The 11,266-nt window shown below is 59.5% G+C and overlaps 1 protein-coding gene across 1 annotated transcript; it reads right to left on the bottom strand.

The window, feature by feature from the left end:
• Positions 1–505: 505 nt before the first annotated feature.
• RELT (RELT TNF receptor) lies at positions 506–10,822 on the bottom strand. Its single transcript, XM_054164806.1, has 10 exons — positions 10,481–10,822; positions 8,240–8,323; positions 7,993–8,153; positions 7,817–7,902; positions 6,785–7,018; positions 6,082–6,162; positions 5,913–5,997; positions 5,628–5,816; positions 5,409–5,532; positions 506–1,211 (listed from the first exon to the last, which is right to left on the bottom strand). The coding sequence occupies exons 1-10, from the start codon at positions 10,565–10,567 to the stop codon at positions 1,173–1,175; spliced, it is 1,170 nt and encodes a 389-aa protein (XP_054020781.1). The 5' UTR covers positions 10,568–10,822; the 3' UTR covers positions 506–1,172.
• Positions 10,823–11,266: the final 444 nt, after the last annotated feature.

Raw genomic sequence — 11,266 nt, 5'->3', positions numbered from 1 at the left:
TGGAGGAGGGAACAGGCTCAGCCTCTGCTGGAGGTTGGTGGTGGAGCTTGATGGTGTCCAACCCAACCTTGGGTTGGGGTTTCCCTCCCTCCCCACCCCCTAAAGGGATTCTACAGGAACAGCTCCAGAGTGGAGGGTGAGGTCTTCATGGTGAGCAGGCATCATCACCATGCTCTCCTGGGTGGATGGAGGCTCTGGAGTAGAGATGGAGATGGCAGGAGAGCAGCTTTGGCCAGAGCAACCCAGGCCTGGGTTGGGGTGGGGTAAGGTTGGAGCTGTCCTGTGGTCCAGAGACCTTAGCATGCGATGTGGGATGTTGGCAGCTGGTGAGGGAGGGCAAGCAAGAGCTCAGGCTGTTCCTGGAGAGGCTTCAACAGACCTAGGAGGTGGCCAGGAGAGGCCATCCTGGCTGGGCAACGTCCTCCGTCGCATGGTGCCTCCAGGGGAGCTGCGGGTCCTGGAGATGCTCTCCAGCAGGCTGCCCACAGCAGGGCCCCCACCACCACCACTGTCACAGAGATGCTCTCCATCAGGTCACCATGCCAAGGCCACCAGCACAGCTCCTGGAGGTGCTCTCCATCAGGTCACCATGCCAAGGCCACCAGCACAGCTCCTGGAGGTGCTCTCCATCAGGCCACCATGCCAAAGCCACCAGCACAGCTCCTGGAGGTGCTCTCCATCAGGTCACCATGCCAAGGCCACTAGCACAGCTCCTGGAGGTGCTCTCCATCAGGTCACCATGCCAAGGCCACCAGCACAGCTCCTGGAGGTGCTCTCCATCAGGCCACCATGCCAAAGCCACCAGCACAGCTCCTGGAGGTGCTCTCCATCAGGTCACCATGCCAAGGCCACCAGCACAGCTCCTGGAGGTGCTCTCCATCAGGCCACCATGCCAAGGCCACCAGCACAGCTCCTGGAGGTGCTCTACATCAGGCCACCATGGTGTGGCCACTACCACTTGCTTTGGAGCTCCCAGAGACGTTCTCTCCACCAGGCCACCACACCATGGCCACCAGGGACAGGGAATCCTCCTCTCCAGCTGGGCAAGATGTTGGCTTTGCTGTGGGCACCTTGGTGACAGGAGCAGGGCCAAGCTGCCAGCTCCACCACCTGCTGGCTTTCCACAGGGTGCCCAGGGTCCCTCTGTCCTCACCGTGGGGGCTTTGTGGATGTCACCGGCCCCCAGAGGCAGCTCCCAGGCCAGGTGCTGGCTGTGTAGGACAAAGGATGAACTTCATCTGTAGGTGAAGCTGGATTGGACTCTTTACACCACCCAAGGTGGCAAGAGCCACTCAGTGTCACTCTCTCAGCCACAGTGACTCTCAGCACCCAGGGCCATCCCAGGTTGGAGAGGACAACTCCTCCTTCCAGGGCAAACAGCCAGGTTATCCCCACCCCCACCCCCAGCTGGCCCCACCTGCAGCACCTGGTCCAGGCCCCCCATAAGGATGCTGAGGACCTGCAGGATTTGGCCACAGGTTGAGGAAGGTCAAGGTGTCCCCAGATTGACAGGAGCTGGAGGTCCAGGATGGCACCTGAGGGGCTGCAGTGACCACTGAGCATCAGTGCCATGAGCTGGGGGGCGCTCAGCTGGGCAGAGGGGATGGCAGGACAGGGGGCTGCAGGTGTCTGTGGGCAGAGGTGAGTTTGCATAGAGCCATGGAATGGTTTGGGTTGGCAAAGCCTTCCAAGGTCATCAGATGCAACCTTCAGCCCAGCACCACCATGGCCATCAAACCATGGCCCCAGGTGCCATATCCAAAGGTTTCTGGAGCACCTCCAGGCATGGGGACTCCACCACCTCCCTGGGCAGCCTCTGCCAATCCCTCACCACTCTGGAAGCAAAGAAATTCTTCCTCATCTCCAACCTAACCCTCCCCTGGCACAATTTCGGGCCACTTCCTCTCCTTCTATCAGCTGATACCAAGGAGAAGAGCCCAGTCCCCACCTCGAGAGCCAGAAGGGTTCCCCTCAGTGTCCTCCAGACTGACCACCCCCAGCTCCCTCAGCTGCTCCTCCCCAGCCCTGTTCTCCACACCCTTCTCCAGCTCTGTTGCCCTTCTCTGGCCCTGCTCCAGCCCTCACTGGCCTTGGAGTGAGGGGCCCAAAACTGACCCCAGGATTCCAGGTGCACCCTCCCCAGTGCCCAGCCCCAGGGCACAATCCCTGCCCTGCTCCTGCTGCCCACACCATCGCTGCTCCAGCCCAGGCTGCTGCTGCCCCTCTTGGCCACCTGGGCACCCCCTGGCTTGTCTTCAGCCAGCTGCCAACCAGCACACCTCAGGTCTTTACCTGCTGGGCACTTTCCAGCCACTCTGCCCCCAGCCTGGAGCCCTCCTGGGGGTTGTTGTGCCTCAAGTGCAGCACCCAGCCCTTGGCTTTGTTGAACCCTATCCCCTGGATGCAGCCTGTGTGTGCATGTACATACATGCATGGGCACAGGGAGAGAGCTCCATCTGCAAGCCTGGGGGTGTTTGCATGTGTGTGCTGCTGTCCTCTGGAACAATCCTCACTATCAATACAGACTGGGGGAGGAGGGGATGGAAAGCAGCCCTCAGGGAAAGGACTTGGGGCTGCTGGTGGGGGAGAAGCTGGACAGGAGCAGGCAGTGTGAGCTTGCAGCACAGAAGGCCAAGGGCAGCCTGGGCTGCAGCCACAGCAGCGCTGGCAGCAGAGCCAGAGAGGTGATTCTGCCACTTTGCTCTGCTCTGGGGAGACCTCAGCTGGAGTGCTGTGTGCAGGGCTGGAGCCCTCAGCACAGCAAGGACCTGGAGCTGATGGAGCAGGTCCAGAGGAGGGCCAGGCAAATGCTCAGGGGGTTGGAGCAGCTCTGCTGTGAGGCCAGGCTGAGGGAGCTGGGGGTGTTCAGCCTGGAGAAGAGAAGGCTCCAGGGAGACCTAATAGCAACCTGCCAGTACCTGAAGGGGGCTACAGGAAGGCTGCAGAGAGACTGTTTGCATAGGCCTGCAGGGACAGGATGAGAGGCAATGGCTTCAACCTGGAGCAGAGCAGATTTGGATTGGATGTGAGGAACAAGTTGTGCCCCATGAGGGTGGTGGAACACTGGAACAGGTTGCCCAGGGAGGCTGTGGGTGCCTCTTCCCTGGAGGTGTTGAAGGCTAGGCTGGATGAGGCCATGAGCAACCTGAGCTGGTGGGAGATGTCCCTGCCCATGGCAGGGGGCTGGGACTGGATGACCTTTAGGGTCCCTTCCAACCCCAGCCGTTCTCTGTCTCTGCTTTCCCTGCACAGCTGCCTGCGTGAGGGAGGGCAGGCAGCCCCTGCAGCTGCCCATGAGTCACCCCACAGCCCCCCTGGCTGCGCCACCCAGTACCAGGCCCTGGCAGCAGCCTGCAGCGCTCTGTGTGGCACTCTCTTCGCTCCCTGTCCCTTGGCTGTGTCCCTGTTTGTGGCTGGCTCTAGGTGTGTGCAGATGTCTCCGTGCACGTCCACACAGGGGTGGCTTTGTGCCCGTGGGACCAGAGGGGGAATCACAGCCAGCCACAGAATCCTTTTGGTGGGAAAAGACCTTGGAGATCCTCCAGCCCAACCACTTTACAACCCTACCAAGGCTGGTGCTGAGCCATGGCCCTCAGCACCACAGCTCTGCCTCTTTGAAACACCTCCTGGGATGGGGAGTCAGCCACCTCCCTGGGCAGCCTGTGCCAGTCCTTGAGAACCCTTTCAGTGGAGAAGTTTCTTCTGGTGTCCAACCCAACCCTCCCCTGCTGCAGCTTGAGGCCATTCCTTCATGTCTTGTCACTGGTTCCTTGGGAGAAGAGACCAACCCCCATGGGGCTCCAAGCTCCTCTCAGGGAGCTGTAGAGAGCTGGAAGGTCTCCCCATCAGCCTCCTTTCCTCCAGACTAACCAACTCCTCCCCAGCCCTGTTCTCCAGACCCTTCCCCAGCTTTGCTCTCCTACTCTGGACCTGCTCCAGCCCTCAGTGTCCTTCTTGGAGTGAAGAGCCCAGAACTGAGCCCAGGACTCAAGGTGTGGTCCCACCAAGTGCCCATGGGGTCCAGGGGGACAATTGCTGTCCTGGATCCTGCTGGCCACACTACTGAAGACCCAGGCCAGGCTGCTGGTGGCCTTTTTGGCCACACCTTAGCTCACCTTCAGCCACTGCTGACCAGCACCCCAAGGTCTTTCTCTACTGGGCAGTTTCCAGCCACTCTGCCCCCAGCCTGGAGCCTTCATTGCATTGTTGGGCCCCAAGTGCAGCACCCAGCACTTGGCCTTGGTGTACCTCATCCCATTGGCCTCAGCCCATCAATCCAGCTAGGCCAGGTCCCTCTGCAGATCCTTCCCACCCTCCAGCAGCTCAACACCTTGCACCAGCACCCACCCCTGCTCCCCCATCAGTACCCACCCCACAACCCCTATGGCACCTTAAATGGTGGGAGGAAACAGGAGGGTGGGAATCACCCAGCCCCTTCAGGCTCAATCTGTAAAGTATTTGTGGAAGCCTCCCAGCTCTGGAAGAGGCTTGGGAGTGCTGGGCTGCTCTAGCCTCACCAGCTGTTCAGGAAAGGAGTGGACATGGCACTTCCACAGCATCACAGAAACATTCAGGCTGGAAAAGACCCTCAGGGTCACCAAGCCCAACCCAGGACCCTACTCTGCAAGGCTCACCCCTAAACCATAGCCCCAAGCACCACAGCCAAACCACCAGGCTTGGGGGCTCAACCCCCTCCCTGCCCAGCACATTCCAGTGCCTGACCACTCTTGCCATGAAGAAATGTTTCCTACTGTCCAGTCTAAGCCTACCCAGGCACAGCTTGAGGCCATTCCCTCTTGGTTCTATCACTAATGACCTGTGAGAAGAGACCAGCAGCAGCCTCTCCACAACCTCCTTTCAGGTAGCTGTAGACAGCAATGAGGTCTCCCCTCAGCCTCCTCTTCTCCAAACTAACCATCCCCAGCTCCTTCAGTTGCTCTCCATCACATTTATTCTCCAGGCCCTTCCCAGCTTCCTTGCCCTCCTCTGCCCTGGCTCCAGCACCTCCACATCTCTCCTGTATTGAGGTGCCCCAAGCTGGACACAGCACTGGAGGTGTGGCCTGACCAGAGCTGAGTCCCAGGGGACAATCCCCTCCCTGCCGCTGCTGGACACAGCATTGCTGATGCCAGCCAGGAGGCCTTTGGCTTTCTTGGCCACCTGGGCACACTGCTGGCTCCTCTTCAATAGGGACATGGTGGTCTTAGGTGGACAGTCAGCCAAACTCAGTGACCTTGGAGGATCCAAGCCTACCACTTCCATGACTCTCTGACCTCACCAGATGCCCTCGTTCCACTTCAGTGTTAAGCCCTCAGCCGTCAGCCTCCTCAAGCCCCGTTGTGACCCAAGAAGGATCCCTCCCATCAAGGGTCTCCCTCCACCCCACCTCTCCCTCTGCACCTCCTCACCTCGGGGGTCCCATCAATGCTTCTCAAGCATGGGGGCTTCATCCCACTGCCAGCAGGGAGGGGAGCATAGGGAGGGTCCCCCCCGACCTCGTTCTTCATCTCAGGGATCCTGGACACCCGAAACCTGTTTGGGGAGGGAGGGGAACATCATCACATGGGCTTGTCCCCACCCTGGGGAAGAGGGGGGAGATGCTGTGGTGGGCTGGTGTCCCCACTCACCTGCCCACAGAGAGGATGGTGACCTCACTGGGTCGCCCCCCAGGCTTGGGGACTTGGGTGGCATTGAGTGGTGGCAGCACCTCCGGCCACTTCCTCTGGCTGCAGCGGGCACACGGGGCTGGGCCCTGCACCGTGTGGAGATGCTCCTGATGCCAGCAGGTGAGGGGAAACTGAGGCAGGAGGTGGAGCCTGGAAAGGGAGGAAGGGGGTGGGGGCAGGATGCCATCAGCATGGGGTTGGTCCCACCAGGGAGGGCTCCTTGGTGCAGCCTTAGAGGGCTCTTACTTATCTGGGGGGGCACATCCCAGGGGTGGCATCGGTTGCTGGCTGTGATGTTCCCTCAGCAGCTCCTCCAGGGCTGCAGCGTTTTCTGGGGGGGGGGGGAAGGGACACCAAGGCAGGGTCACAGGGGGTCCCTCTGACATCACAACCCACCCCAGGAACCCCTCCTGACCTTTCTTCTCGGTGATCAGCCTCACCAGCACCCCGATGGTGTCCTCGTTGGCATCCTCCAGCTGGTAGATGGAGCTGGGACCTGCAGGCAGAAGTTGGTGGGGAGGATTGAGGCCAACTACCTGTGGAGCAAAGAGAGGGAGCCCAGCCCATCACTAGTGACACAGACCCATAGAATGGTTTGGGATGGAAGGGACCTCATGGTGGGGACAAACCTACCACAGCTGATGCAGACTCACTGTGAGCCCTTGCTCAGGCCAAGCCACCCCAAGGGAGCAGCCCCAAGCCCTGAGATCCCTGTGTGGCCCACCCCAAGAGCAGCTCCCAGCCATGGGACAACATGGGGGCCCCCAGGAGAAGCAGCAAGAGAGAAGCCACATTTCTGATCAGCCCTTGCCCTAGAAGAAGCTTTGAGGAAGGACAGAAAAGGAGGAGGAAGAATCTGGGGAGGAGAAAAAGAACCCCACACACCCTCAACCCAAATGAAGCATCTCCCCAGGTCTTGAGCTGCTGCAAAATGCCAGGTGGGAAAGGTTTTTGGGGTGCTCAGGTGTGTGATGAGGGATAAACCCTGCCAAGCATGAGCAGGATGCCCTGGGACAAGGAGGAGCAGGGCACACAGGGGTGGGCTAAGCGAGGGGAGGTGGATGTGGGAGGGATTCGGGGTCACCAAAAGCCATCTGCAGGCACAGCCAGGGGCTCACCAGTGCCACCAGGCTGGGGGTCCTTGGTGGCAGTGCAGTAGTAACCCTTCTTCTTCAGCAGGTTGCAGACCAGGATGCCCAACAGCCCCATGGCACAGAAGACTGGGACGATGGTGAGCACGGCTGCCTGTGCCTCTGCTGCCTCCTGCCCTTCCTCCCCCATCAAGGGGGCTCCTGTCCTGTTGGGCGCCATGGGCTGGCCCGGCGTCTCGGGGCTGCGGGGTCGACGGCGGCCTGGGGGGGGGAGGAGCTTTGTTGGGGTGAAACCTCAGTTTCCCAGGAGCCCCACTGCAGGCAGAAGCCACTCACAGCATCTCAGAGCCACAGCAGCAACCAGGTTGGAAGAGACTTCCAAGATCATCAAGTGCCACCAATCACCCAACCCTATCTAATCAATCAGACCAAGGCACTGAGGGCCTCATCCAGGCTCCTCTTAAACTCCTCCAGGGATGGTGACTCCACCACCTCCCTGGGCAGCACATTCCAATGGGCAATCCCTCTTGCTGGAAGAACTCCTTTCTAAGACCAAGCCTAAACTTCCCCCTGCACAGCTTGAGGCTGTGTCCTCTTGTTCTGGTGCTGGTTGCCTGCCTGGGAGAAGAGACCAACCCCCAGCTGGCTACAACCTCCCTTCAGGGAGTTGCAGACAGCACTCATGCCACGAGTGGACATCAGAGTATGGTAGGGCTTGGAAGGGAGCACTGCAGATTGAGTCCAACCCCCCTGCCAAAGCAGGATCACCTAAGAACACATTCAGATGGGTCTTGAAAGCCTCCAGAGAAGGAGGCTCCACACCCCCTCTGGGCAGCTTGCTCCAGGGCTCCAGCACCCTCACACCGAAGACCTTTCTCCTCACGTTGAGGTGGAACCTGCTGGGAGGTGTTCTCAGCTGCCACATCCCAGCAGGACATCACACCCCACCTTGAGGAGGCCACATCTCGTGGCATTCCCCAGGGTGAGCATCACCACAAGCTCCTTCAGCACCCCCAAGGCTGGGGGGAGGGAGGTCACACCTGAAGCCTGGGCACCCACCTGGGCACCCCGTGGCACCGCGGGGAGCGTTGGTGCAGGGCAGGCACCGGCCCCGGGGGTCCCTCTCCCCTTCAGGGCTGTAAAACCTGTGGGGTGGGAGGGGAGGGTCAGGAGATGGTCCACAGTTGGCAGCAGGGCTGGGGGGTATGCAGGGATACCCCTCTAGAGGGGCTCACCCTGGCAGGCAGGTTCCACAGCGGCTGTCGGTCACCGTTGTCCCTGGCGCCACCAGGACCCTGTTCCTGGCCCAGCAGCGGGTGTGAGAGGAGCAGGATAGGTCCCCTGCTGAGAAGGTGCCAGGGGGACAAGCTCGGCACGGTGCCCCCGAGCCACACTCCTGCAGGGAGGGGAAGGGAGGTGAGCCAGGGAGGGACCCTGCACCTCTGCTCCCCAGTGGATGTGCCGCAGCTGGCCCTGGCTTACCCCCGTGGGCTCCTCTCCAGGTGGGCATCCTCCCTGCTCCTGGGGACTGCAGCTCCCCACCACCGCACCAGGTCCGAGTAGCACCTGTGGGAGAGGAAAAGAGCAGTGCTGAGTGCCAGCTGCTCCAGCTGGAGGCCTGTGTGAGGTGGTGGTGGGCTTGGGTGCGGGCGAGATGGCAGAGGTGAACCCACGCCAAGCAATGCTGGGGGATGCAAAGTGGTCATCTGGGCCAGGCCAGACGCCAACCAGTCACGAGTGACACAGTGGGGTGGGTGCAAATCCATCACTGATTGCACCATAGCTGATGGAGACACAGCCCGTGATGGATGGAAGCTACCATGTGTGCCATGGTGGATGGAAACCCATCCCATGGTGGATGGAAGCTGCCACAGGTGCCATGGTGGATGGAAGCCCATCCCATGGTGGATGGAAGCCACCACAGGTGCCATGGTGGATGGAAGCCCATCCCATGGTGGATGGAAGCTGCCACAGGTGCCATGGTGGATGGAAACCCATCCCATGGTGGATGGAAGCTGCCACAGGTGCCATGGTTGATGGAAATCCATGCCATGGTGGATGGAAGCTGCCACAGGTGCCATGGTGGATGGAAACCCATCCCATGGTGGATGGAAGCTGCCACAGGTGCCATGGTGGATGAAAAACCATTCCATGATGGATGGAAGCCAACACAGGTGCCATGGTGGATGGAAACCCATCCCATGGTGGATGGAAGCTGCCACAGGTGCCATGGTGGATGGAAGCCCATCCCATGGTGGATGGAAGCCACCACAGGTGCCATGGTGGATGGAAGCCCATCCCATGGTGGATGGAAGCTGCCACAGGTGCCATGGTGGATGGAAACCCATCCCATGGTGGATGGAAGCTGCCACAGGTGCCATGGTTGATGGAAATCCATGCCATGGTGGATGGAAGCTGCCACAGGTGCCATGGTGGATGGAAACCCATCCCATGGTGGATGGAAGCTGCCACAGGTGCCATGGTGGATGAAAAACCATTCCATGATGGATGGAAGCCAACACAGGTGCCATGGTGGATGGAAACCCATCCCATGGTGGATGGAAGCTGCCACAGGTGCCATGGTGGATGGAAGCCCATCCCTTGCTGGACGGAAGCCACCACAGGTGCCATGGTGGATGGAAACCCATCCCATGGTGGATGGAAGCCACCACAGGTGCCATGGTGGATGGAAGCTGTCACAGGTGCCATGGTAGATGGAAAACCATTCCATGGTGGATGGAAGCTGCCACAGGTGCCATGGTGGATGGAAGCCCATCCCATGGTGGATGGAAGCCCATCCCATGGTGGATGGAAGCTGCCACAGGTGCCATGGTGGATGGAAACCCATTCCATGATGGATGGAAGCCAACACAGGTGCCATGGTGGATGGAAACTGCCACAGGTACCAAGAAGGATGCAAACCCATCCTATGCACCATGGCAGCTGCAGAGCCAGCACCAGTGCCATGATGTACTCAGATCCAGCCCATGCACCATGGCAGGTGCAAACCATTCCCATGGAGGCAAGGTCAGTGTGTCCCAGGTGCTGGGATGGGTGCAGCCCATGGCAGATAGGACCCCATCAGATGGAACCTACCAGGGGTTAGCACTCATCAAGTCACCACCAAAGACACCCTGGGGCCATCCTTGGCATGCACCACAGCAGATCCCAGCCCCTGGCTGGCAGTGGGAGGGAGCCCAGCCCATCACTAGTGACACAGAACCATAGAATGGTTTGGGATGGAAGGGACCTCATGGTGGGGACAAACCTACCACAGCTGATGCAGACTCACTGTGAGCCCTTGCTCAGGCCAAGCCACCCCAAGGGAGCAGCCCCAAGCCCTGAGATCCCTGTGTGGCCCACCCCAAGAGCAGCTCCCAGCCATGGGACAACATGGGGGCCCCCAGGAGAAGCAGCAAGGGAGAAGCCACATTTCTGATCAGCCCTTGCCCTAGAAGAAGCTTTGAGGAAGGACAGAAAAGGAGGAGGAAGAATCTGGGGAAGGGGAAAACCAAACCCCCAAACCCTCAACCCAAATGAAGCATCTCCCCAGGTCTTGAGCTGCTGCAAAATGCCAGGTGGGAAAGGTTTTTGGGGTGCTCAGGTGTGGCTGTGATGATGTGGTGGTGATGCTGGGATGGGTTCAAGCATCAGGGGGGCTAAAAGCAGAGATGCAGAGAGATGGGATGGGATGGGATGGGATGGGGTGGAGGCCACACTCACCCCCAGGATGGTGACGAGCCACCAGCACATCCCAATCCTCTTCATCACCAGGGGAGACCTGCCCGAGGGGAGCATCACTGTCACCATCCAGGGAAAATCCCAGTGGAGAAGCAATGTAGGCCTCACATGGGGATGCTCCAAGGCATCTGCCTAAATCTTCCTGCAGCAGTGGTCCTCCACCATGCCCCTGCAAGTTTTATCAGAGGTTTTATGGGGAGGCTCAGCATCATCCCCTCCTTCCCTTGCAGCTCCCAACTCCATCCCTGATGGGAGAGGGACCAAACCCCGCAATGGAGTCAGGGACTGACCACGCAAGGTGCAAGGGAAGGAGCAGATGATGCTAAACACCAGGAAAGAGAGGATTGTCCTCCTCTGGAGGAAATCCCTTTTTTCCCCCCTCCTATCTGCCACAAGGAAATGAAGCCACTGAAAGGAAATAAAGAATCAAGTCACACCGAAGCTGTTTCCCCACTGGCTCATTCCTTCCACCTCCTCCTCCTCCCCCCTCTTTCAGGCTCAGTAACTAATGATTAAAATTAAAATAATTGCTGACAGCACAGGGAAAGGAGAGGGGGGGAAGAAAACCCAACCACCAAACCACAACAAACACAGGGGGGGAAAAAAAGAACAAGAGCCCAAACCCGGATCCAGCTTCTGCTGCCCGCATGGAAACTCTCCCGGTCGTCACGGTCCCCTGAGAGCCACCCTGGAGCTTCATTACAGCCTTGGCCTGACGAGGTTCTCCTCATTAGTGGCCAGCATCAGTGCTCTGAGATGCAGCTCATT

The sequence above is a fragment of the Dryobates pubescens genome, chromosome 10 (assembly GCF_014839835.1).
Source record: "Dryobates pubescens isolate bDryPub1 chromosome 10, bDryPub1.pri, whole genome shotgun sequence".
NCBI lineage: Eukaryota > Metazoa > Chordata > Aves > Piciformes > Picidae > Dryobates > Dryobates pubescens.
The sequence above is the reverse complement of the archived record's forward strand: the minus strand, read 5'-3'. Positions and strand labels throughout refer to the sequence as shown.

What these genes read in the sequence shown, in the direction of transcription:
- RELT (XM_054164806.1), bottom strand. Translation starts at nt 10,567, where the DNA reads ATGGTGACAGTGATGCTCCCCTCGGGCAGGTCTCCCCTGGTGATGAAG. An exon ending in CTGGAGAGGAGCCCACGGGG is followed by an intron (nt 8,154 to 8,239) that starts GTAAGCCAGGGC and finishes CCCTCCCTGCAG; the next exon opens with GAGTGTGGCTCGGGGGCACC. An exon ending in ACCATCCTCTCTGTGGGCAG is followed by an intron (nt 5,533 to 5,627) that starts GTGAGTGGGGAC and finishes CTCCCCAAACAG; the next exon opens with GTTTCGGGTGTCCAGGATCC.